General features: G+C 37.5%; 1 protein-coding gene across 3 annotated transcripts in view; it reads right to left on the minus strand.

Moving 5' to 3' along the window:
• LOC144975020 (carbonic anhydrase-related protein 10-like) overlaps positions 1–27,789 on the minus strand; it is a 306,136-nt gene that overhangs the window by 46,618 nt on the left and 231,729 nt on the right. For all 3 annotated transcript variants that reach the window (XM_078918664.1, XM_078918663.1, XM_078918661.1), the window contains 2 exons: positions 23,014–23,109; positions 6,978–7,056 (listed from right to left, as the gene is read on the minus strand). In XM_078918664.1, the coding sequence (XP_078774790.1) occupies positions 6,978–7,056; positions 23,014–23,109 (175 nt within the window). The remainder of the gene's footprint in view (positions 1–6,977; positions 7,057–23,013; positions 23,110–27,789) is intronic.

Below are 27,789 nucleotides of genomic sequence, written 5' to 3' on the forward strand. Positions count from 1 at the left end.
AGAGAGAGAGAGAGAGAGAGAGAGAGAGAGAGAGAGAGAGTGCATGTATGTGCATTGCAGAAGGCAGAAGCTAAATAGAATAAAGATATATATATATATATATATATATATATATATATATATATATATATATATATATATATATATATATATATAATATATATATATATAAACATTTGAAAGATAATTAAGATAGTTTGACTTCTACAACGTTGTTATCGAGGGTTGCTCTCATCAGTAAATGGAAGTGAAAGTAGATTGTTGTGTTTTCGTATTTTTATAGATTCGTGTTTATGGAAGTTCTTAATTACATAAAAGATGTTTGTTTCTATGTCTGCATGAGGAAGTTAGTTCGTTTCTTCTGTTGAGTGTTGCTATGTTCGGTTTAGTGATGATGAAGAATTTTTCTTCCAAGCAGAGGTTGCAAATCTTAGAAGAGGGGGAGTACGACTGTGCTCTGGAGATGATTTTCCATGTGATGCTGTGTTGTATGTTTTTTCTTTGAGGTTCCAAATGTGTTCACTTAGTGCAGTAGAATGTCGTTTGTGTATGTTTCTGAAGGAAGATGTATGCAGGTTGTATCTGGTTTTGAATGGACACTCGGTGAGGCCAACGTATGTTTCTTGTTTTGGTGTGTCTGGTCGTGTTACTGTGGCTTGATAAATTACGTTTTGAGTCAGGCAATTGCCGTTTAGTGGGCATGTTGTCTGGGTCCTACAGTTGCATTTTTTCTCTAGGTTGTTGCTGGGCTGATCTGGCTGTGATAGTTTTCGGTTATTGTTGGATGAAATAATGTTTTGTATGTTTGGCATGCAGGTGTATCCTAATTTGATGGTGTTTTTGTTCATGATTGGGTGTAGAACGTGGCCGGGAGGGAAGCATTTTTGTAGTAGATTGAAGAATTTATTACCGATAGAAGTTGTCACATTCTTGCTGTAGGGTGGGTTGAACCATGTTATGTGTCGTTTTCTTTGTCGTTTTTTTGTTGGGGTGGTAATGGTCTCTTCCTCATATTCTAGTTTGTAGTTATATCCACTTTTTTGTAATGCGTTTGTGTACGGTGGGATTGCATCCTTGAATATGTTGTTGTTTGTAGAGTTGTTAGATAGTCGTTTGTTAATGCTCTCGGGGATGTTTTTTATTATAGATGGCGGATGATTGCTGTGTCTATGAACGTACAATGGGATGTTGTTGGGTTTTGAAAATGGTTGATAGGTGCCGTCGTTTAGGTTGATGGTTATGTCCAGGAAGTCGAATGTTTTTTTGTTGGCTTCGGTTGTAATTTTCAGATTGTTGTCCTGGAAGATTTTGCATATTTTTTTCTTTATTAATTCCGTCTGTCTCGGTGTTTTGTTGCACAATGCGAGTCCGTCGTCCCTGTATAGTCCAATGTTTATATCAAGATTTTGCATTTGAGAAAGTAGATATAGTCCGACGAGCTCGCATGTCTCTGCTCCATCGTAGCTTCCCATGGTGACATCAAAGTTTGTTGATTTTTTTGTCCATGCTATTCCATTATTGTAAAGTGATGTATTCTTCGAGTGCAGGATAATATGTATTTCTTCTTCGGTGATGTTGTCGAAGGTTTTCGCGAACTGTAGTCGAACTGTTTATAAATAGCTCCTTTTATACTAAAGTTGAGCACTATTATTTCATGGTTTTTGTTTTATAATTTTATATATATATATTATATATATATATATATATATATATAAATATATATATATATATATAATATATATATATATATATATATATATATATATATATATATGTGTGTGTGTGTGTGTGTGTGTGTGTGTGTATGTGAAAGAAACACGAGGGAGTCAAAAAAGAGAGCGAGACTGGTAGATAAAGAAAGGGGGGAAAATGAGGGAGGGGGTGGGGCATTGAGGTCATACATACCGGACGTGGAATGCGTCAAGGCCTAAGATTTCTACGTTCTCTTTCTCATCCAATGTTATCAGGCATGGCGTGTTTTGATGAGAGTCTGTTAAATTTGATTTTTTCCCTATTTAGAGTGATTTTTTAAATGAAATGATTCTTATTTCCACAGAATTCTAACATTTCAGGATTAATTTATTTATGATTTCCAACAGGATTTAATATAAAAGGGAGAAAGTGCTCAGTCGTAAATTGTCGAAGTGGATATCGTCCCACTCGCGATAATCCACATCGGCATCAGATGAAAAAAGATTTCTGTTTATCGTTTTCCAACTGGCGATGAAACAAAAAGGCTTTGGATTTCACGTCTGCCCAACGTATTGAAATTTGAGGATGTGACTGATAACATGGGCGTGTGTTCTTTACATTGGCCGAAAGACACTGAAATGATTCGAACCGTTGGAAGAGCCTTTCGACCTGCTAATCCACCTTCTATTTTCCCTAACGTTCCAAAATCTTGTATCCCTCTACAGGCTGGCAGACATACTTGTCGTACTACAGACAGAGCAACAGCAGAGTCAAGAGCTGTTGTTATTGATGAAATGGCTGAATTTCGTGCAAGAGATTTGTTTGATGGAAAGGATTTTCATGAACGCTTTATTAACATGCTTCTGCTTGGCCATCATGTAGGAGGTGTTGTTGGATTTGAGAAGGCAAGAGGGCTCTACCCTTTCTGTAGTATACGTAGAGATGGTCCAATTTGTGATTTTTCTATGTTTTTTAATATATTATCTTCCTCAGGTTCTCTGGCTTTATCATTTGAATGCTACAAGGGTGTCAGAAAAATAAAGAATTATCCAAACTTTATTTCTAGTGACAAGCAAGTGAAGTGTTGGAGTGGGCTTGATGCATTGATTAAGTATGTAATTTCCAATGATGAAGAAGTTCCACAGGTTAAATTTCTACAACGTAATGTTTACATTCTTAATGCCTCTAAAAATAAACGCATTTACCCCACCGAGGACCTTTTTACTGCTTTTAGTTGGTATTCGTTGTCTCGTTCTTTTTATTCACAGGTTAGGAATTATTTACAATTACCATCCATTTCTACTTTACAGAAAATTACTGCTGTCAGCAAAAATATTTTCAGGAGCATCAGTGAGCGCAGCCGGGGATGTATATTGATTGTGGATGAAATTTACATCAAAGCCTCTTTGTCGTATCGTGGTGGTGAAGTCTTTGGTTATGCTCATGATTATCCTGACAGAGCAGCTACAGTAATGCTTGGTATTATGGTGAAATGTTTTTTTTTTGGTTCAAAATCTTTCCTTGCCAGACTTGTTCCGTGTCATTCATTAACTTCCGAATTTCAATTTCAACAGGTTGCTGAAGTCATTACAACTGTGGAGGAATGTGGAGGAAATGTTGTCGCCATTGTATGTGATAATACTAGAGTAAATCAGTATTTTTTTCAGAAATTTGACAGAGATGATGAGCAAAAGCCTTGGATTGCTAAATCCCCAGTCTCAACTAATCAGAAACCTCTTTTTTTTTGATCCAGTTCACCTGTTAAAGAACATACGTAATAATTAGATTTCAGAAAGAACTGGTACCATTGCTTTTTCACCCCACAGACAAGAAGATGGCAAAATGGTCGGATTTGATCGCACTATATGATCATGAAACATCTGAATTTTCATTGCGCATGTCTAAATTAAATAATGTTTGTCTTAGGCCTTCTAACATCGAAAAGCAGAAAGTTTCTCTTGTTCTTGTTGTCTTTTCAGAAAAAAAACAAGTGCAGCCCTCAAGACTTCATCAGCTTCGACACAGTCGTGGAAAGATACGGCTATATTCATTGATAATGTGATATGTTTATGGAAAGTTTTCAATACAAAAGATCCTCTCCGACAGACTCGAATTCGAGATCCTGATATGGCAGTAATCAGGGATGAAGAGCATCACCAGCTGGATATTCTGAACTCATGGGCAGATATGGCATTACATCTTACTCCACTTTCTAATCCCCGTATGCATTCTCTTACAGCAGATACAGCCAAGGCTCTCTTCTGGACCTGCAAGTGCTTTATTGATTTGGCACATTTTCTCTTGTCCTCAGATAACAGTCTCCATCATGATTATGTCACTCTTGGTTTTTTTTTCAACAGGATGATATTGAAAGCCATTTTGGTCACTTACGCAGATCAGCAGGGTGTAACTATTACATTTCAGTAGAGAATGCCTCACATACCAATACCATTGATCGTGCAAAGCTCATGCTGGAGAGCATGATAACAGATGTTGATTACTGTGGAGCACCGCATGCTTGTAATTTATGTGACCTTCCATTTTCTGACAATGATATTTTGCTTTTAGATTCACTTCCAGACTTTCCTAGTAAACTGTCAACTGATGAGACAATGCCTCTTTTTTATATTGCTGGTTATATTGCATCAAAACACCCGGATCTCCAAGGTAACATGTCATCGTTTCCCACTGAGACTACTTCTTTTACAGCCACGCTTTCCCGTGGTGGTTTGAGCTGTCCTTCAGAAGGACTTTTTCAATTTGTTCTCTTGTGTTTTGGATCTCAGACAGACAGTTGAGCTATCATGTAGGCGTAGATATCTCAATTTATTCAAAGAATTTCCTCGTTTTTTCCAGATTGGACTGTTCCATACCAGACGCTGCAATTTCAAGACTCGTTAATATTTTGCTAAAGAATTATTGCAGGGAAAATGTGGAGGAAAGAAATGTTGAGCGGAGTGCAAGGAAGATAAGAAAGCTGACATCAACATGAGACATTATTATCAAGCATCCTTTCACCCCCCTCCCCCCCCCCCCACACCTGTGCCCCAATGTTAAATTTTTATGTCCACGAATGTGAATATTAATTCTCGAATTTCAGAGACACTCTCAAATAATTTTCTTCTTATATCCTCAGAATTGCCAATATTACTTACAGGGCCATGTATGTATTTATATGTATTTATTTTAAAAAAAACAACAAAAAAACAAACAAAAAAAAAAACAAAAAAAACTTAATGCGGCCACATTTTGAATGTGACTGTCACAAGCCCGTTAAACGCAGAGTGAGTTGCAAATTGTATCATTAAATGGAATCATCTGGATTATTCTTCCAATGGATTAAGATTATGGTGTATTTCTTATTTGGATAAATATTTCTGAGGATTAATTTATGGTTGTGATATTCATGACATGTAAGTAGACACCCTTAGATTTGGATATTTGTCACTTTCTTTTTCTTACTTCACTACTTGTCAAGTTGTATTCCAACAATGTGAATAATAGCATTTCTATCCCTCACTACAATTACTCTTAAGTTAATAGACTTAGATTAAAAGTACATGTCAATGCTAATGGAGAATATGAACTAACAAAAATAACAAGGAAATATGAAATATATATAGTCTTCTTAGTAATAAGTAGTAATCATGTCATGATAATATCCTCATTATTATTATTATTATTATTATTATTATTATTATTATTATTATTATTATTATTATTATTATTATTATTATTATTATTATTATTATTATTATTATTATTATTATTATTATCATTTTAATTATCATCATCATCATAATTATAATGATAATAATAGATATTTATTGTCCATAAACAAGGCAATTTGTGATAGAAATAGTATTCAGATTTTATGGGGTTCCTTCTAGATATTTCGTACTGTTTACAAAATAATAACTATCAATTTGCATTGCCCTTAATTAACCCATGTGTGATTTAAGCAATTATAATCAAGGTTAGCTATCATCAGAGTAATACTTATTTAAACTAGAATCATGAAAAATATAATTTCTCAATAAAATTATACAGTTGGAGAGAGGCACTTTTAAAAAGCGTTTTAAACGTTTCGTCATTCGTACAGATACAATGAGGGCCAGTTTTTTGGCCCCCAATAGAATCGAGTCTCTTCCGGGTTATGTGACCTATTGTCTGTTCACGCTGGGGTGGGGCAAAGAATAGGTAGGGATAGTATAAGAAAGCCCTTCGTTTCAAAAGAAGTCAAAGTCAATAAATGGGAAACATACTGACCAATGAGATTGCAATTTTAAAAATGGGACTGGTCAAATCACTTGTAGCATTGTTTCCATTTGGAGTCAGATGACAGCTTGAAGAGGAGGGTGTGGGGCTTAATTTGTAATGACTTACATGAGATCATATAATTGAATCTTCTTATTTGAGCTGCAACCTAAGGTTATTTAGGACATGTCACTAGTTATCACAACCCCTTGTGGTCAATTATTGTCAGCTATTAAACTCTCCTCCCCTTTTTCTTTGGGTTCACCCACATTGCTTATTGTCTCAAAAACCACCACCCTCCTTCCACTATACAATGAATACACGATAAAACGAACCCCCCCTCTCTCTCTCTCTCTCTCTCTCTCTCTCTCTCTCTCTCTCTCTCTAATGTAAACAACGCGATAGAAAGTTACAGTGCACTTAGTTCAAGGGAAGTAACTGTGGATGGTAAAAGCGTAACGTCATCGACATACTCTCTTATAGAGACCAGATAAAATAATGAATCGCTTTTTATTCACGAAGCATGATGTAATATTGAAATGCACTATTAGGGTAAATATTTGATGTTGTAATTTGCGATGCTAGTACAGCTCATTTGAGAATAATATTTTTCATGAAAGTCTTGCAAATAACCTATTGACGGGGAGATTTTTCCACGTCAGAGACCTATGTTTTAAAATCATTGAAAACAATATACATATAGGTTTATAATTCTTGAACATATCTTTATTATTTGTAAACATGATTTTAAAAAAACAAAAAGAATATAAGGAATATAAAAAGTTTCTTTAGAGTGCCCCTCTCCCTCGCCTTAAACGATTTCCTTTGAAGTAGAGTTCATTCATTTTCGGCCACTCTATAGCTTGTCTCTTGTTGTTTACATTATACTGTGCTCATTGTATAACAAAAAGCAACCAACATTTTTCGCGAAAAGAACTAGGGAGGGGAAGAAGGAGGGGGTTGTAAACATTAATTGCATAATAAAACATCGAACCAAAATCCCTACAAATTTTGTACCAAACCATTACCTTTCCATGGAATTTTCACTGCCATTTTAACAAGACGTCGGAAGGGTTCATTTGTATCCACATTCGGTCCGTTTCCAATCTGCGTTTCGTAAAAGATACAAGAAACATAAAAATATGATTTATTTGCGAATAGCATACCATTAACATGATTTGGAATCACATGAGAAAATGTATATAATATCAAAGTCAACATCCTCCGAGATTTGCACCTAACTGTTTCTATCTCCACTTGTCGTACTTCACTCATCTTTTCAGCTGGCTTGTCGATACTAGTCTCCCCACTGTCATTCCGATGATTCACGGCGCTGTCTAACAAGCCTTCAAAACACACTCCTTCTTTGGGTATTCTTACTCCTCCCAGTTTCTCAATCACATCCATCCCCAATACGACCATAACACCACTCAGTACCAACTCTGCCACTACTGCATCTACAACACATTTGGCGCCCCCAATTACAATTTCTAATCTTTGCAATTCTCCACAGGTCCACGTGATCCATCAAACGCAATCACCTCAGTAGAACCTTCACACTGTCCAACAAGTTCAGAACACACCACAGACTACCGCAGACCGGACAACAGCCACTTTTTATTGGCTAATCGCCGCCATCGTATTTAAGATGAAAGCAGTTATGGGATGAATCGAGAATAGAGAGAGTCTGACGATATACGAGGTACAGAACAGACGCGTTGTTAGCAAAAATTGCATAGTAGTAGTATCGTTCGGCTACACTTCTATGTTCAAGGTATCAATCCAGGTTCGGAAGTCATCATCACATTAGTTGATGGTTTCAAATCCCCCTTCCAGTTTTGTCTCTGGGCGAGGTGGATTGCATCTTGTGGTGCTTGGTTAAACTTTGGGCATGTTGGTGATTCTTGGAGCCCCCATTTGGGCATGTTGGCAGCTGTTCTTGTATGTTTTGACCGTAGTCTATTTTCAGCTACCCAGTATTTTCTTGGTTGATCCTGTAGACCTGGGAGAATTTTACAGGGATCTTCAATTAGTTCCCATCTTGTTGGTTTATTACTTTTCCATTGGAAAATGGAAAAATTGCATAAAAATAAATAAACAAAATGCTGTGAGGGTGTGATGAAAGTGTGAACATGGTCGATCAACTTGGTCATCAATCCATCCAACTATCAATCTATTATACTACTACTACTACTACTACTACTACTACTACTACTACTACTACTACTACTACTACTACTACTACTACTACTACCACTACTACTACTACTACTACTACTACTACTACTACTACTACTACTACTACTACTACTACTACTACAACTTCTACTACCACTACTTCTACTACTACCACTACTATGACGATGACTACAACGAAGAAAGAGAGAGAGAGAGAGAGAGAGAGAGAGAGAGAGAGAGAGAGAGAGAGAGAGAGAGAGAGAGAGAGAGAGAGAGAGAGAGAGAGAGAGAGAGAGCGAGAGGGAGAGAGAAGTGTGTGTTTGTGTGTGGGGGGTGTTCTTCTCTTGCCCTCTCACCATACATGACATTGACTTGTCTACATTGTTAGATCAAAGGGATGGAATCCGCAATTTCGTACGTTCTTCACATTTCACACATGGTATCTACTAATACTAGGTATGTGTCATCATCAGTTCGAGAGACTGATCAGCAAGTTCAAAGAGGTGAGTTTCACTCTTTGTGTCTTCTCATTAATATGTGGAATGTCGGTTGATAGTTATGTAACATCAAAAAGAAATGTTAATCGTCTCCACAAAATTCATCAAGAATCAGAGTAGGAGCTATTTTACCTACCGTTATTACGCCGATTCGCGATTGCTGGATAATATGATTTGTCATTTTATCAGCTAATTGGGAGGGGCATAGAAATCATTGTCAATTTTAATTGGTTGATTGAAAAGTGTGTAGAGAGAGGGTATTTGTCAGGGGTGGGTGGGGGGGGGGGGGGGGGGTTGGGATTAAAATGCTTGAAAAAAAGATGAGGGGGGGGGGGGTAGTAAAGGTAGTAGCCATTCAGATATATTTTTACTTTTCATTGTTTATTGTTTCCTTTATTAACAGAGTCTGTGCCCGAATCACATTGATTGTGTGCTCATGGAATCTACATTAATTTGTTCCCTATTTGAACAAAAACCCTTTGTCTTACTCTTTCTTGCGTTCTTTAATTGTAATTATAGAATATTTCTTAAAACAATGAAAATATACATCCAAGTTATCCGATTTGGGATTTTTTTTCTCTTGTTTTTGTTTTTTGTTTGTTGTTTGTTTATTTACAAATGTAGACACAATTTCAGTAAATACGGAGTTATAGTTACAAGCCGAAGCAGCCCTAACGATCGACTTACCGATCACGTGTTCAATTTTTTCTCGCGTCTTCTCGTCTAATCTCGTCACTCCGGAATAGAAAGAGGAGGCGGAGCTTATATGATATAACGCAATGAAAGTTCTGTCCGATGACGGGTGGGGGGAAGTCACCTCTCCAAAACTTACCTTATTATATGAGACCTTGAGATTCTTATCCAATCATCGATTGCTCGTTTGACAGTTCGCTTGTGAACAGTTAGGAGATCATCTCTTGATTTATGGGCAGGCGGCTTTGTGTAAAGGCGGTGAGTGTTGTATGCATCAAAGAGTACCGCTGACCGATGGGTAAATAGTGGTTGTGTAACCCAAAAGCCCTGCCGACTCGACTGCAAGGTCTTGTATGTAATAGTTGCGTCACCATCTCAACGCTCAGGAATTAATTAGTGAGGCAGGACTCTCAGTATATATATATATATATATATATATATATATATATATATATATATATATATATATATATATATATATTATAAAAACAAACAACGCTTTTGAATCACACGAGATACATCATCATCATCATCATCATCTTCATCATCATCATCATCATCATCATCATCATCATCATCATCATCATCATCATCATCATCATCATCATCATCATCTGTCATTCTGTGAAATCAACGGGAAAAGAATTTCCACGTTCTCCTCACTTTTATTCCATTCCTCCATTGTGTCATAAAACAGGTTGGTGTGAAATGAACAAGCAAGTCCGAACATCAGGTTCAAAGAGACGAGTCCCACTCATTAATATTCGTCGAGTCGATTAATGGCGGTGTAAAATCAAAGAATTGTATGAACCGCTGTCGGTCCAGGGATGGTAAATTTAATTGGACACATGTCATAAATAATCGGCGTGGGAGGGGCTTAGATAGATAGATAGATAGATAGATAGATAGATAGATAGATAGATAGATAGATTGATAGATAGATAGATAGATAGAATAGATAGATAGATAGATAGATAGATAGAAGATAGATAGATAGATAGATAGATAGAAAGATAGATAGAAAGATAGATAGATAGATAGATAGATAGATAGATAGATAGATAGATCCAAGTAAGCAAGTCACTTTCTCTTTTGTCTATTTGTCGATGTATGTTTGATTTCTATAGCTACCATTGTTATTAATATAAACCAAAAATAAAAAAATAAAAAAATTGAGCTTTATATAGCGCAGTATCCACTAATGTGCTCGAAGCGCTTTACATGGGGTCCCTGGTAAACAGCAACATTTAACATGTAGGACATTTAAAAAAAAATTTAAACAAAAAACAATATAAACTAGATCAATGGAGCCAAGTTAAAATGTTCAAGTAAAAGTGTAGTTTAATATGTCTAATTTAGTTTATCATCATTGACCTGACCCTTTTTTCTATTTTCCGTCCACAAATCAAGTTTAAACGAGCTCAATCAAAGTCATTAACATAGAGATTAAATCGCGCAGTGTCCCTGGTTACATAAAAAATAAAATGGCGGCGCTCGACCTCTCACTAGCCACTTTTGATGACGTTTTCCCCCCTGTTGTCCTATCTAGTCCTGTGTTATCTATGGAACACACCACAGTTACCATACATCCAGAATCCACCAATGCCTATACCGACCTCCCCATCACACTGACGTCGATGACTGGAAGACGCGCCTGTAGTGATTTATTTCAATCGCCTCAACTTTAGTGATATATTTCAATCGCCTTAATAACTTTCCCAGTCTCAACTTTCCCAGGATTGTAAATAAATCAATACATAATCCTTACATCTACTCTCACACATTGCCATGTGTTAATCGTTATCGCTCTAGGCAAAATTTAAAAAGGCCATGTGGTTAGCTACAGAGTTGAAACCGCATTGAGTCTTTCAATTCTCACCTATGTGTGAGCCATGTGCGAGATTGTCAATGGTAACGGCACGTAACCAACCCAATTAGAAATTCACCAGAGTACGGTCCCTAACGTTACGACACCCAGAACACGATTGGTCTACAGAAAACAACCAATAATAAACCAGGCATTCCTAGGTCCTGGAATATTGTTGGCTCCGTGAGATTCTCAAACTCCCGAGAGAAACCGATATAGGGAGAAATTATGTCTCTCTCCCATTCCATCTACTTTGAGCTCACTGCTCTATAAGAAACTCGAAAGTTCTTACACAGCGAGAAACATGTGTGAAGGAGGGTCAGTAATAGATTTACATTGTGCTTCCATTAATTAATGCCAATTAAACTAGTATATAGGAGTGATAATTAATATTGTGTTTTCGCCTGGACGTAAGTAGACACAACCAAAAATAACAGAAATCAATAACTCATGCTATTAACAGTAATTGATACTCGTGTTACTATAAAAATATTCATTAACTAACTTTATAGATATATATTTATATATGTATTATAATATTGTATATATGCTATTATGCCTTCTAAATGAATGAATAACGTTGCGCGAACTACATTACCAAAGGGCTATCGCAATACTCGATAGTTCTATATAGTATTTCTATGCATTGATTATTATGTTCTCTTTCCCACTAACTCGATGTGTCCCATTTATTAAATTACTGATTAACACAAGTAAATAGTGGTGATGTCATGGGTATTAATTGAAATCCCTCACGACCCCACTATTCATAGAATATTAAAATGTTGCAACCTAGTCAAAGATTTGCTCCGGTATTTTCACAGATCGGTTATTAACGAAACCTTCAGCGGAGAAGGACCCAGCATGAATGACTGAACCGACCTCCTGTGATTGAACAAACAGAACGGCCCATAAGGCAACAGGTCACTACTAACCATCCGGAACTGGCTACAAAAAGAGACAAGAGTGGAAATCTGGCAAGTGGTTGATGGAGACTACTGACCCAGAACGGTTACTGTCTGCTATAACGGAAAACCCTTCACGCCAGTTAAGGCCACTCGAAATAAAATGAATAGTCTGTGATACGGGATGAAGATTGATACCCATAGAATATATTTAATGAATTAAACCCAGCACTATTATTCTTTGGCGAATTATGTGTTAACTTGTTATTGTATGAGGCAATTCTGTTGATTTATATTAAAAATACTTTTTCTTTAACGGGGACTAATACTTACCTTCTGAACCTACCCATACCTATACAACGTGCCAATACTCTACCGCTACTTCTATTAGCTATTTCTTTAAACCTAAAACATTCTCTTACTATCAGTCAAGTGTCAGGAGCATTTTACCCGACAATAAAAGGGAAAAATAAAAGTGGGACCAGACATTAGTCTATGGGGAAACTATTTGACTCCTATCTATACCTATCTCCTTCCTTTCCACCCTCCTACATAGAGATGACAGCGCCTCTACTTTTGAAGGTTAGCTGCTGGCGCACCAGCTACCCAGCTGCCGTCTCCCTGATGCGTTTCACACTGACTCGCGATATGACCTGGTTTGTTGCACCTATAGCAGATTACCTCCCGTGAATGCTTCCTACAGTCCTATCTGACAAGGTCTTACGATCATGACTTCCGTTCATTCTGGATCTCTCCTCCATTTTCCCTGCTGCAGCGGCTACAGAGAAACCCGAACCCTTTCTTGTGGCTGTTATCACTCGAGCTCGTGATATCAGTTCACTCATCGGCGCCTCAAACATGTTAGACATCTGTTGCAGCTCAGACGACACATACCCCGGCAGACTATGGATCATCTGCAGACGCACTGCTCTATCAAGACCTTCACCAACAAATCCTGCCAAATCGCCAATCGTTTCAACTGGCTCATATCCACATCAATCTGCTCCCCCACCCATCTTTTCCCATTGAATTTCTCATTAAACAGTGAAAGGCCCGTCTTCGAATGCCTGCATCATCTTCTCCTCTATTCTCGATAGATTTCTTTGTTCAGCATTATTCAGTTGGAGATAGATACAGGGCCAATGCATCCCCTTCCAAAAAAAAAAAAAAAACAGAGGTAAAAATTCTGTTATTTATGCTGTCAGTAGCTTCGCCACCAACTTCACCTTAGTCCACTACCCAACCACATCTCCGTCTCCACTAAATGAACGAATCATCTCACCGATCCTCCCCGACATTTTCAATGATAATTCACGCCGAAATAGCTTGTAGTTAGAACAATAAAATGATTCTGTCTCACTTACCAATCTAGGTCTAGGTTTTTACCGTCACTTGCCACCAACGGTCTCCCTTCTCGTCTTCCGGGTCACTCAGAGGTCCCTCACAGGTCAAAGGTTGTGCTTAATTTCATTCGCGTTTTTAATCTCATATTTCACCACAGTTCCCTCCCCACTGGCAGCCAAATCCCATATATTCCCGGCTTCACTCTCCACTGTTATCAACCCCCTGTGGTCTCAGGTTCACTTCCCACTGGTGAACAGTTCCCTGAGTCATGGTTCATTCCGCATGGCTGCCCACTTCCCATAACCTTGTCGGATTTTGGCGGGTTCGGCGGGTTTTGGTGGACTTTGGCGGGTTTCGTAAGAAAAAAAACACCCCTTTATTATATTTTATTTGTGTGTTTGGCCTTGATTTATGGGACCTAGTCACTTGTTCCAATTCGGAAACCGTTGTTCGAATTATGACACTCTGTTGTGCCAATACGCTTCAACAGTCGTAACGTTACTTCCCTCGTAATGTCGTATGGTAAATTAGTAACTGGCTCTAAACTATCGGAACAATGGCGGACGCCCTTATGAAATATTTCTCCGACGAGCATAAAAGCGTATCCAGAAGAAAAAACCCCATTATAAATCTGATCATGTTTTGACTATTTAACATTCTGATCACAAGACATATGAATAGTTCTAGCCGGCATGAAGAATACAAAGTACATATTTTCTTTGTTTAGAACCACGATGGCCGCCGTTGCTGAGCAACGTGACATCACACTATTGAATCCAATTCAGACACCCCATTGTGTCAATTCAGACATCCCTTTGGCAATTGAGACAAAGTAATGCATCTAACATTTCTTAGTTTGAGCTAGATGGTTGTCAATCGAGGTTTTGTAATAATAATAATAATAATAATAATGATAATAATAATAATAACAATAATAATAATAATAATAATAATAATAATAATAATAATAATAATAATAATAATAATAATAATAATAATAATAATAATAATAATAATGAAGATGATGATGATGATGATGATGATGATGATGATGATAGTAGTAGTAGTATCGTTCGGCTACACTTCTATGTTCAAGGTATCAATCCAGGTTCGGAAGTCATCATCACATTTGTTGATGGTTTCAAATCCCCCTTCAAGTTTTGTCTCTGGGCAATCTTGTACGAGGTGGTTTGCATCTTGTGGTACCTGGTTGCACTTTGGGCATGTTGGTGATTCTTGGAGCCCCCATTTGTGCATGTTAGCAGCTGTTCTCGTATGTTTTGACCGTAGTCTATTTGCAGCTACCCAGTATTTTCTTGGTTGATCCTGTAGACATGGGAGACTTTTACAGGGATCTTCAATTAGTTCCCCTCCTGTTGGTTTATTCCTTTTCCATTCCTCGCACCAGGTTTCTTGCGTGTTGTAGTTTCCTTTCTTTGATAGGTAGAAAGGTGAACGAGATTTTAGTCTTGATGTTGGGGGCGCAGTTTTGTATATGGTTTGCAGAGGAGTTCCACTATCTTCTTCAGCTCTGGATATCCATTTCTGTGTTGCATACCGTCTCCTCAAGTGGGGTGGTGCTATAGCGCTCATGACTGGCAGCCATTGTGTTGGAGTTGATTTCAGGCATCCAGTTACTATTCGCATCGAGTCTCTTAGTTTCACATCAACAAGGTTTGTATGGGCACTTCTCGTCCAAACAGGAGCACAATATCCTGCCACACTGTAGCAAAGGGCCAGGGTTGATGTTCTGAGAAGAGTTTGCGATGCTCCTCATGCTGTTCCTGCCAGTTTTCTGAGTAGACAGTTTCGTTTCCCTATCTTTCTTGCTGTACCCTGATGGGTTCTATAGGTCGGCCGTCTATCCAGTGTCACTCCGAGGTATTTTGGATTTTGATCAGTTGGCAGTGTTGTGTCATCAATCTTGATAATCAGTTTTCGTTTTGATTCCCTGTTGTTAAGATGAAATGCAGTTGCAACTGTTTTTGTCGTATTCATTTTTAAATACCATCTGTCAAAATACCTTTTCATGGCCGTGGTGTCTTTGCTAAGCGTTGCTTCTATATCTTCCCAGTTTCTTGATTGGTATGCTAAGGCCCAGTCATCTGCATATCCTAGTTTTGTGGAAGTTGTTTGAGGCATGTCGCTTATGTAGACGTTAAACAATGCTGGCGCTAAGACTGAGCCTTGTGGTACTCTATTTTTTCTTCTTCTAACTTTACTGGTGTTGCCATCAAGTACCACATGGAAATTTCTAGGTCCTGTCATGTATGAGAGCAGTTTCAATATTTTTCTGCATGGGATTATTTTTGCAAGTTTCAGCATCAAGCCACCAGTCCACACTGTGTCATACGCAGCAGAGAGATCAATATACACTGTGCCTGTTTTTAATTTCTTTTCAAATCCATTTTCAATTAAGGAGGTGAGGGCAAGGACCTGCTCGGTTGTGCATCTATTTCGTTGAAACCCTGCCTGTTCAATTGGGATTATAGGATTCAAGTAAGGGGTTCTTCTTGTTAATATTTTTTCTAGTAGATTGTAGAGGCAACATAGTAGAGAGATGGGTCTATAGCTAGATGGCTCTGTTGCTGGGTTTCCTGGTTTGAGGATGGCTATAACTCTAGCATGTTTCCATGTTTGTGGGTATCTTCCTTTGTCAAGTATGTCAGACATTACGGCAGCCAACCAGTTCTTTGCGTTGTGTCCAAGGTGTGTTATCATATCTGGATATATGCCATCGATCCCTGCTGCTTTCCCATTCTTCATACTTTTGATACCTTCATGTATTTCTTCGTGACTGATAGGGAAGGTCCACATTGAGCCAGATGATGGGAGAGAGTCAAGAATTTTTCTGTATTCCTTGCGGATATTTCTTTTGAACATCTGATCTGGAACGTGTTGTCCGCGTTGCTTAATTTCTTGTGCCACAGTATCTGCGGACACGAGTGGAGCGGTTTTGGTTCCGTTGTTTTCAGGGTTAAGTTTCCTAATCAGTTGCCAAGCATGTCGACTCGAGTGTCTCATATCCAAGTTTTCTACTGTGTCAATCCATCTTTGTCTTCTATCCTCTTGACGGATATTTAATAGCTGTTCTGCTAATCCTGGTCTTGGGTTTTTTCATATTGTTCGAGAAGTTTATCAATCGCGTCTGACCAGCATGGAATGTGCCACTGTCTGACTCCTCTTGCTACCGGATCAGCACGTTGCCGTCGTGCAGGAGCTCGCGTGCCCCAATGACCCTGAAGGTGATACCAGCTTGAATGCAATCGTGCTGGAACAGCAACAGGATAGGGACCAACGCGGCGTTCAGACAAGGCTTGCCTTGTCCTGACCCACACTTCTAATAATGAAAGTTACAAGGAGGAAATGTATTCATACTGGCTCGGACGGCGCCCAGCATAAAAAGGTCCACGTAGCTGCTGAACGAAGTCCTGCAGCCTCGATAAATAAACAAGACATATTACAAAATGATGATGATGATGATGATGATGATGATGATGATGATGATGATGATGATGATGATGATACCGTCCTAAGGCCGTCTGGAGTTGTCCAGAGCCATCCAGAAGCCTTTGGGGCTGTATAGGCTATTGAAGCTGATGTAACAGTCCTGAAGTCGCCTGAAACCTCCTAGAGCCGTCCGGATACCGTCCATGGCCGTCTGATGCCGTCCCGAGGTCATCTAAAGCATTCTGAAGCCATCCGGAGGGCCTCAGAGCCACCTGGAGGCCAGCTTGAACCGTCCTGAACCATTCAAAAGCCGTCTAGAGCCATCCGGATGCCGACGGTTTTGAGGGTCTCTCTCCGTATTGCTTCAGAAAGCTTCAGATGGCCATCGAACGGCTCTGAGCGGCTCTTGGAGGCTCCATGTGGCTTCTGGGCCGCTACAGACAGAGGGTTCTGGATGGCTCTAACGGCTCCAGACGACCTCCAGATGGTTCGGAGAGGCTCCGGATGGCATCAAAATGCTTCTGATGGCATCCAGACTGCTCCAAGCGGATCCAGACGGCCTCCAGACGGCTGCGGACGGCCCCGGACTGCAATTAGTAGGAACGGAAATTCGCCGCATCTTCTTGCAATGGAACAATATGAACGAATAGCAAGTCTTGCTCATCTTTCCGTCATACCACAAGTGATGCATGCCGCCTCAGTGGGAAGCAGTCTCATTTTCCTGCCTTTTTGCTATGGATGATGTCTCCATGTGAAGTTGTAACAGAAAAGAAGCAGTTTCATGCCCCCCATAGAAATAATTCCCCCCCCCCCCCCACATACACACACAATTTGTCGAGCATTGATTTTGTCCATTGCTGTTTGTATTGATCATTTGGACACATTTCAGCATTTTCCTCAAAGTCACAATGCAAATCAAAAGCACGCTTCTAGTCTTTCTTCTGTGCGCAGATGGCTGTTCCACGAGACATTCTTGCTACAGAAATGCAACGAGTATAATATATAATAGGAGTCTCAACTCCGTCGGTTTCTGCAAGTCTCTTTTAGAGTGAAGTCCTTTTGTTCTCACTAGTTACTGGAACAAAACAATTCAAAATCGCAACTACATGATAATGATGGTAATGTTAATGATAATGATAATAATAATGATGATAATGATGATGATGATGATCATCGGTGATAATAATAATAATAATAATAATAATAATAATAATAATAATAATAATAATAATAATAATAATAATAATAATAATACGAGAGTAAGAAGAAGAAGGAGAAGAAGAAGAAGGAGAAGAAGAAGAAGAAGAAGCAGCAGCAGAAAAAGAAGAAAAAGAAGAAGAAGAAGAAGAAGAAGAAGAAGAAGAAGAAGAAGAAGAAGAAGAAGAAGAAGAAGAAGAAGAAGAAGAAGAAGAAGAAGAAGAAGAAGAAGAAGAAGAAGAAGAAGAAGAAGAAGAAGAAGAAGAAAACTCTGTTACAAGGTCATTCTTGAATGAATAAAAAAATAAATACTAAATAAATTTGAAATAATATTGTTTAAATAATAACCCATTGAAAATAAGAGCACATACTTGATTAATTTTGAGGTGCTGAGTTCGATTCTGATATTATTCTTTAGATGTGTTTAAAAAAAATAAAACTCAGACGAAGGAATTGGCTGATGACTCATCACATGTTCCGACCAAAATAGTGCATGAACTATTCCTTGCGTCTTGCCAGGAATGGGATCAAGACGTATCGTTCCGAATCGGTGCCAGTGGACAAGGTTTGCTTCTCTTTTATTAGTCAGGTGTAGGAAAATGATTGTGTCCTATTTTTTTTCGAAAGACTGACGACTTTTAGTTGGTTTTATTCTGTTTTGGTGGACACCGGGCATAAGGAATTGATCGACCAGATTTTGCCTGCGGCACAAAGACATGTCGTTTATATGGATCGTTTCTGTGTTGGCGGACATGCGGGAATGCTCTACGACTTCAAAAAAATTACTTTCACTGTGATCATGCGTTTGTGTGAGCATTCTCGGTATTCAACGGGCACATATATTTCTGTAACCCAGGATTTTTGAACGATATATTCATCTCTTCTCTATGAAATTCTTAGCCTTGGTGAACTGTCTGATTGTTTTATCCGGCGATTCGCTTGACTCATCATCCATCGTGGCTTGTGGTCTTGAGCACGTTGCCGGTCAGCTAGTCTCCACGAATCACGATCCTTTGCGGTGCGCATGAAATCTGTGTTGCTTTTAAAATCACATTTGGCTATTCTTAGGTTATTTAAATAAGTCATTCTTTGTCTTCCTCTAGCTCTCTTTCCTTCGATCATCCCAGATGTTACCAACTTTTCTGTTCCGTCTCTTCTCCACACATGCCCCAGAAACCGTAACTGCCTCTTTCTGATGGTATCGATCAATATTCTTCCTTTTCTCACCTTCTCCAACACTTCCTTGTTCGTATACCTGTCTGTCCATGATAGCCTCAACATTCTTCTATACACCCACATCTCAAATGCCTCTAACCTCCTCGTACATTCTTTGTCAAGCGTCCACATTTCACATCCGTATAAAATGGCACTTATAACATATGTTTCTACTACTTTCATTCTGGTCTTCAACTTCAGGTTGTTATTTGACACAACTGGTCGCATTTTATAGAACACGTTTTTTGCTATTGCTATTCTTTGTTTTATATCCTCTATGTCACGTGCATCATGGGTATTGATAGTGCCTAAATATTTAAATTTCTTTACTTGTTTGATGGTCTCTCCTTTGCTTGACAAGTAGAAGACCGCGTTGTTGTCATTATTTGAGACCACCATGCATTCGGTTTTCTTAACATTTAGTTTCAGGCCCATCTCTTCACATTTGCACACCAGTATATCTAAAATTGTCTGCACGTGTTCTGGAGAGTAGGCCATCAGAGTACCATCGTCTGTATATCTTATGCTATTCATATTCTGCCCTCCAACGACGACTCCTTTCATATCTTCAATTTCTTTGAATATTATTTCACTATATATGTTAAAAAGATAAGACGCAACCTTGTCTTACTCCCTTCTCGATGTTAAAGAACTTCGATGTTTCATTATCAAGTTTGACACACGCTGTTTGATTCCAGTATAAGTTTTTCACAAGTCGAAGGTCTTTACTGTCTACACCGATCTTTTCTAAGATTTTGAATAGCGTTTCGTGCTGTACTGAATCAAAAACTTTGGAATAATCAATGAAGCATAGATAAGTGATTTTTGTTTTTCGATTGACCGTTGCATTATTGTTTTCAATGTAAAGATTGGATTTACTTTACCCTTTTCTTTAACAAAACCAAACTGCTCGTCACTTATCTCTGGAGAGATCTTGCTCCTCATTCTTTTCATCAGTATTCTTAATATAATTTTTGTGGCCTGGCTCATTATGCTGATTGTTCTGTGTTGGTCACATTCAATAGTTCCTTGTTTCTTTTGGTTATGGTAATGAATACCGATTGTCTCAAAACATTAGGCAATTCACCCTTTTCGTATTAAAAAGCTTTTGTCAGAATGTCTATTCCCAGATCGTCGAGGGCGTCAATCAATTCTATTGAGAAACTATCTTGGCCTACCGCTTTCCCCCTTTTCATCTCTTTGCAAGCAGCTTCTACTTCTTCTCGCATAATATGGGGACCCGTGCTACAGTAGAGATTTCTTTATCCAAGCACGTCCCTCTTTTGTCATCCGCGTAAAGATTTTTATGTATACTGCCCAACGTTCCAAAATTTCGTTGTTGTTGATAAGTATATTGCCGTTTGCGTCTTTAACGCATTCTCTGATGTTTTCCACCTGCATAATACAATACAAAATCATCTTCTTTAACTAGTCCTTCTCCTTTCCACTTCGTTTCTGAGATTCCAAGGACGTTAATTTGGAACTTTTTCATTTCTTGAATAACGTTTTCAAATGTTCCTAAGTGGTTTAATGTACGTATATTCCACGTGACCAATGTGATTGTTTCATTTCGCACCAGTTTGAAACGTTCAACGTGTTCGGGACAGCTGATGTCATGGGAAAGTTTGTTAGTGGTGGTTGTTTTCCGTTGCCTTCCGTCATTGTATTAGTAGAATTTAAATTATTGCATTGTAATTTGATTGAGTTGTTTTTGATGTTTTCTTTGGCTTCTCTTTGTTTTTTGTTTTTGTTTCCTTCCCCCTTTATTTCCTCTTTTTGTTATTTTTCTGTATGCCTTGAATAATTCAATAGATCTCAAAAGGTTCACTATTTCTAAATTCGGTGTATTATTAATCGTGTGTCGTATTGTACGTAGGTGTTGGGGTGAATAGTTAAAACAATAATTAGGTGTTGTCATTCTCGATGTTCATCGTCGACTGTTGTAATAAGATTAAAATAGCTCAGTTTTTTCCTTAAAATCGTAAAACGTAAACAAAAATGGTTTTAATAGATGATAAAATCCTTGCAAAAATTTACAAAACGTAAAAATATTGCTAAATTAATTGTTTAAAATCCACGAATTTGCGTCAAAAGCAGCACAAAGTCATACGAAATCCTATGAATATGAAATAAAATTCGTCCTATATAGAAATAACACTTAAAACAGCCGTAAAATGCAATAATTTTAAGCGCTCTGTGAAAAGCAGCCTTCCAGCGCTGAACACATTACACATTGTGTGTAATTTGTTCGCTTGACTAAGCTCGTAATATTTTGTTGTTGATTTGCTGCGGTTGATGCACTTTGTAGATGGGCAATGCGAGCCTACTCATTAATGTTGGTGGAGACAGCCTTTATGTATATACAAGAAATCATTAAGACATATCAAAAGTTAGTAGTGTCGAAATAATATCGAATTTCAAAAGCGCTCAAGTAAATCATGAATTTGCTGTCAAAGTTCCAAACTCCTTCTTTACTTTTGTTACTACATTGAACAAAATGTGCAGTATCTCGAAAAGACGAAGATAGATAATATGGAGCGAGGATGCAGTAGGCGCTAATGTGGAACCCCTCTTGTGTCAATATGCCTCAAAAAACATTTTTTCGTATTACCGGATGCGAAAAAGTGATTCTTGAACTGCTTCGTAAATTATTTGCTTGTTTTAATTATTTTTTTAACGGTGAATGAATTGGACGCCTCATAAAATAATAATAATAATAATTAATAAATAATAATAATAATAATAATAATAATAATAATAATAATAATAATATAATAATAATAATAATAATAATAATAATAATAAATAATAATAATAATAATAATAATTAATAATAATACTTTATTGCATCCCAAAAAGGAAATTATTTTGTACAGACGTGTTATAATTTACACAATAAGATAAAAATTCAATGGAAATAGGATGTATATATAAAAAAGGAGCAGCTCCATAACCAGAGCCGCGCTTTTTAATATGAATAATTTCAACACTGTAAAATAGTTAAAACTGTCACTTTAAATTGAAAATTTAAAAGATTGCAAAACAAATACATTAATAAATTAATATTTACATTTTTGAAAGTAAAAATGCGAAATAATTATATAAAATGATTATTGCTTGTTGTTATAAAGCCTTATACTGGACGGCAGAAAAGATTTTCGGTGTCTCTCTGTTTCCGTTGAAACAGAGAAACGGCGACCACTCCTTCCTGACATAATAACTGATGGTCTTAGTGGATGATTCTGGTCTTTTAATATTTTAGTTATTTTACGAATACAAAATTTCTCGTATAAAAGATCTACATCGTCAACATCATTTATATAGACCTAGCGTTTAATGGATTTTTTAATATTTGAATTTATTTTGTTCCTAAGCAATAGCCTCCCCAAGCTGTTATACAAAATGACAAGACACTTTCGATTACTGCTCTATAAAATAACTCAGAAAGTTTTGATATAGAATAAGTAGATACGTCTGCACATCTTATGCCTTATTATTTTCAAGTGTTCACCCCACTTGAGCCAGTCATCAATCGTTACACAAATTATGATTTTGCCATTACACAAATCTGGTTTTCCCCCAAACAAAGAGGTATAGCATCATAATAAAACAGTCTATTGCACATATCCTAGAGAGAGAGAGAGAGAGAGAGAGAGAGAGAGAGAGAGAGAGAGAGAGAGAGAGAGAGAGAGAGAGAGAGAGAGAGATTGTTTCCTACCTCAGCTAGAATAGATAAAACAGCGATGCCGTAAGGTTTCTTCCACGCCTCTTCATTGTTCTTGAATAAGTTGGTGTTGTAGCACAAAATCTGTACCTGAAAAAGGATTGTTACATTGTTGTAAAAATAGCCCGATTATATATATATATATATATATATTATATATATATATATATATATATATATATATATATATATATATATATATATATATCAAGGAATTTACCCAATGAAAACCGTACGGTGCTCTTATTGGCTAACCAACCAGCGGCCTCGATGAGAAAAATATCCGCCATTTTGATGTTGGCTGGGAATCGCGTTACTATAGTAAACAAGCGCTGATCGGCCGTTCATGAAAACAAGTTGCTGCTCGCTCGTTTAACTCAAAATTATTCAAAACGATCTCTCTAAAATGATATAAATGTGACTTCTTAAGGTTTTCTTCACGGTCAAAACCACACAACATTCTATTAATGATTACGTCCGAGGCAAAAAGGAATATTGACAGGTCGACCGAGAGTTGAACTCGTGAGACGACAAACATCAATGCGAAGTGTAGCGAGAGTCAAGCTATTGTTTGTCTTGTCCTACTCTATATAGAGAAAAGGATAAATAGTATAGCCTCGTGTGTGAGTGGTTGCGTGTCATAGTCTTGTTTTTAAATTGTTTCTGTTGTTTATGTGTGTAGTGATGACTCTCTCACACTCAATTTCAATGCCGAAAGAGGAATTCCCGCACACAAGAAAGGGGAATTGGGGTGGTATTTGGCATACATATTGTATAGTATCTAGTTCTAAATAGATAACTGATTAGAATTATATTATGATATATAAACACAATGCCAAATACAATTCCGAAGTTTCCTTATTTCAAATGAAGTAAAGCTCCAAAACCTAATGGTAGTGATTGTAGTACTGAGTGTTAGTGAGGTGATGTGGTGTTGGTGGTGGTTGTAGTTGTAGTAGTAATAGTGATGATGATGTGGTGGTGGTGATGATTGTAGTTGTAGTAGTAGTGGTAGTGATGATGATGTGGTGGTGGTTGTAGTAGTAGTGGTAATGGTAATGATATGGTGGTGGTGGTGGTTGTAGTAGTAGTGGTCGTGATGATGATGTGGTGGTGGTGTTTGTAGTAGTAGTGGTAATGATGCGGCTATGTGCTCTAGTAGTATGACACTCGCTTCCGGCTCGGAAGGTCCTGGGTTCGAGCCTCGCGCTCGGCGCATAGTTGAGTCCTTGGAAAAGGCTCTTTACTCACATTCTCTCACCGTACTCAGGTGTAAAATGAGTACCTGGCCGTTAACAGAGTTGTATTTGTCCGAAAAATTGTAATATCGCCTAACAGGCGTCATGTCCCGTCCTACATGTTCAATGTTGACCAGGGACCCCTTGTAAAGCGCTTTGAGCACATTTAGTAGATATTGCACTATATAAAGCTCAATTAAAAATATATATATTTCAATGATGATGATATGGTGGTGGTGGTTGCAGTAGTAGTAGTGGTAGTGATGATAATGTGGTGGTGGTTGTAGTTGTAGTAGTAGTGATAGTGATGATGATGTGGTGGTGGTTGTAGTAGTAGTGGTAGTGATGATGATGTGGTTGTGGTGGTTGTAGTAGTAGTTGTAATGGTGATGATATGGTGGTAGTGGTGGTTGCAGTAGTAGTGGTAGTGATGACGATGTGGTTGTGGTGGTTGTAGTAGTAGTGGTAATGGTAATGATATGGTGGTAGTGGTGGTTGTAGTAGTAGTGGTAATGATAATGATATGGTGGTTGTTGTAGTAGTAGTGGTCGTGATGACGATGTGGTTGTGGTGGTTGTAGTAGTAGTGGTAGTGATGCTATTGTGGTGGTGGTTGTAGTAGTTGAGGTAGTGATGTGGTGGTGGTTGTGGTAGTAGTGGTAATGATGATGATATGGTGGTGGTGGTTGCATTAGTAGTGGTAGTGATGACGATGTGGTTGTGGTGATTGTAGTAGTGGTAGTGATGATGATGTGCTGGTGGTGGTGTAGTAGTAGTGGTAGTGATAATGATGTGGGGCTGGTGGTTGTAGTAGTAGTGTTAGTGATGATATTGTGGTGGTGGTTGTAGTAGTAGATGATGTGGTGGTTGGAAAACCACATTACAGGTTATTATAATACATGATTACACACATTCTCTAACTTCATTTTTTGACAGCTTCGTTGTGCCATAAATATACGCAACAGTTCTGAAACATTTTATTGTGGATTTTGATATTGTTTGTTGTTTTTCTTGTGTCGTTATGTTGACATAGATACCGAATGAATGGTAATTACTACATTCTCAGCAAACAACAAAATGGCGCTGAATGCTTTCATTGGTGGACACTTTTTAGGCTTCGTACGTATTCTCATTCGTTTAATTCTATGATATATATATATATATATATATATATATATATATATATATATATATATATATATATATATATATCGGGTACTACTACCCGGAGGCCCCCAGACCTGTACAAAACTTTCCAGAAGTCGTCCGCCTTCCGAAAGCTCCTCGTTCTGCTCCGGAGGCCCTCAGAGATGTACGAAGCTTTCCAGAATCCTTCCGAAAGCCCCCTCGTGCTGGCATTTCTTTCAATTTGTATTTTCACCGTTGATCATTTGTCATGCGTTTATCGAATCAATTTGTCAATATATAGTAGCATTAAAAAAAACCCTCTAGAACAAGCCCTGATACATTAGTCAAAGCTTCAACTTTCCAAATACGACCTTTGTTTTGGTTTTCCGTCGCCATTTTGTTTTGTGAAGTATTGAAAGCAGCCCTAGGTTGTTTTTTTTTCTATTAAGGTTAGCTCGAGGTCAGGGGATTTTTAAAAATATTAGGGTTAGTCATAAGACTTAGTAATGGTGCTAGGGTGTTTGTTTTTTCCTATTAGGGTTAGTTACCGGTAATAGGTTTTATTTTTTCTTAGGGTTAGTTGAGGGAATATTTGAGTTGTTTCCCTTAGCACGAGGAGCTTTCGGAAATCATATATATCGGTTACAATATTATTTTTCAAAATGGTTAATGTACTATTCATCGTTCAGTATCAAGAATCATTTTGTGAACGGTCACTGTAATATTAATCAATCAGTACCAATAATCTTTTTGTCAATGGTTAATGTACTAGTTTTCCATCAGGACCAATGATCTTTTTGTCAATGGTGAATGTACCAGTTATCGATCAGTACTTATTTTTGTCAATGGTGAATGTACTAGTTGTCAACCAGTACCAATTATCTTTTCGTCAATGGTGAATGTACTAGTAATCGACCTGTACCAATGATCTTTTTGTCAATGGTGAATGTACCAGTTATCGATCAGTACCATTTATCTTTTTGTCAATGGTGAATGTACTAGTTATCGATCAATACACATTATCTTTTGTCAATGGTCAATGTATTATTTATCGATCAGTACCAATAATCTCTTTGTCAATAGTGAATGTACTAGTTATCGATCAATACCAGTAATCTTTTTGTCAATGGTGAATGTAGTACCTAGTCCGTGGGGTCCAACGATATTTTCAACTCTCTCGTTACCAACCTTGGCATTGAAATCATCAATTATTAAAAGAATTTCATCAGATTTACATTGTTTTAATGCCTGTTCCATATCTTGATAGAATGTCTCAATTGTGTTTTCGTCACTGTCTGATGTTGGGGCGTATATTTGAATATTATTAACATTAAACGTGTTCCTTTCAACTGTACTCAAATAACTCTTTCTGAGATTGCAACATGATCTAAATAGCACTTTGATGTTGATTTGTCTAAAATAATTCCAACTCCTATCTCATGATGTTTTCCACCTGCATAATACAATACAAAATCATTTTCTTTAACTAGTCCTTCTCCTCTCCACTTCGTTTCTGAGATTCCAAGGACGTTAATTTGGAACTTTTTCATTTCTTGAATAACGTTTTCAAATTTTCCTATCGATAACTGATCGATAAATTGTACAGTGAACATTCACAAAATGATTATTGGTACTAATAAATAAACAGCATATTCACCATTCAGAAAAATATTATTGTAACCGATATATATATATATATATATATATATATATATATATATATATATATATATATATATATATATATGCCTTTCCGAAAGCTCCTCGTGCTAAGAGAAACAACTCAAATATTCTCTCAACCAATCCTTAGAAAAATAAAACCTATTACCTTTTACTATCCCTTATAGGAAAAAACAAACACCCTAGAACCTTTACTAAGACATATGACTAACCGTAATATAAAAAAAAATCCTCTGACCTCGAGCTAACCCTAATAGAAAAAAAAGAACCTAGGACTGCTTTCAATACTTCACGAAACAAAGTGGCGACGGAAAACCAAAACAATGGTCGTATTAGGAAAGTTTAAACTTTCACTAATCATCAAGGCTTGTCTAGAGTTTTTAAAATGTTACTTAAGTCCTTCAGTTCTGTCATACCACCAAACAACATAGAAAATATAGGGAGGCAGTACTGATACTAAAACTGAATACCCTGTCACCTCACGGCACGAACTCGAGACTGGACCTAATTTAAATATTATACTACCTTTGTCTCTTGCCCCCCCCCCCCCCCCCCCCGACTCCCCCGGCCATCCATTGTCATTTCCGTTCATTATATATCAGTATCATTACTACTTTGACTACAACAAATACTACCGCAACTACTACTACTACTACTACTACTACTACTACTACTACTACTACTACTACTACTACTACTACTACTACTACTACTACTACTACTAC

This window comes from Berghia stephanieae, chromosome 6 (genome assembly GCF_034508935.2).
Source record: "Berghia stephanieae isolate SIO BIC M18660-M18661 chromosome 6, UCSD_Bste_1.3, whole genome shotgun sequence".
In the NCBI taxonomy this organism is placed as follows: Eukaryota; Metazoa; Mollusca; class Gastropoda; order Nudibranchia; family Aeolidiidae; genus Berghia; species Berghia stephanieae.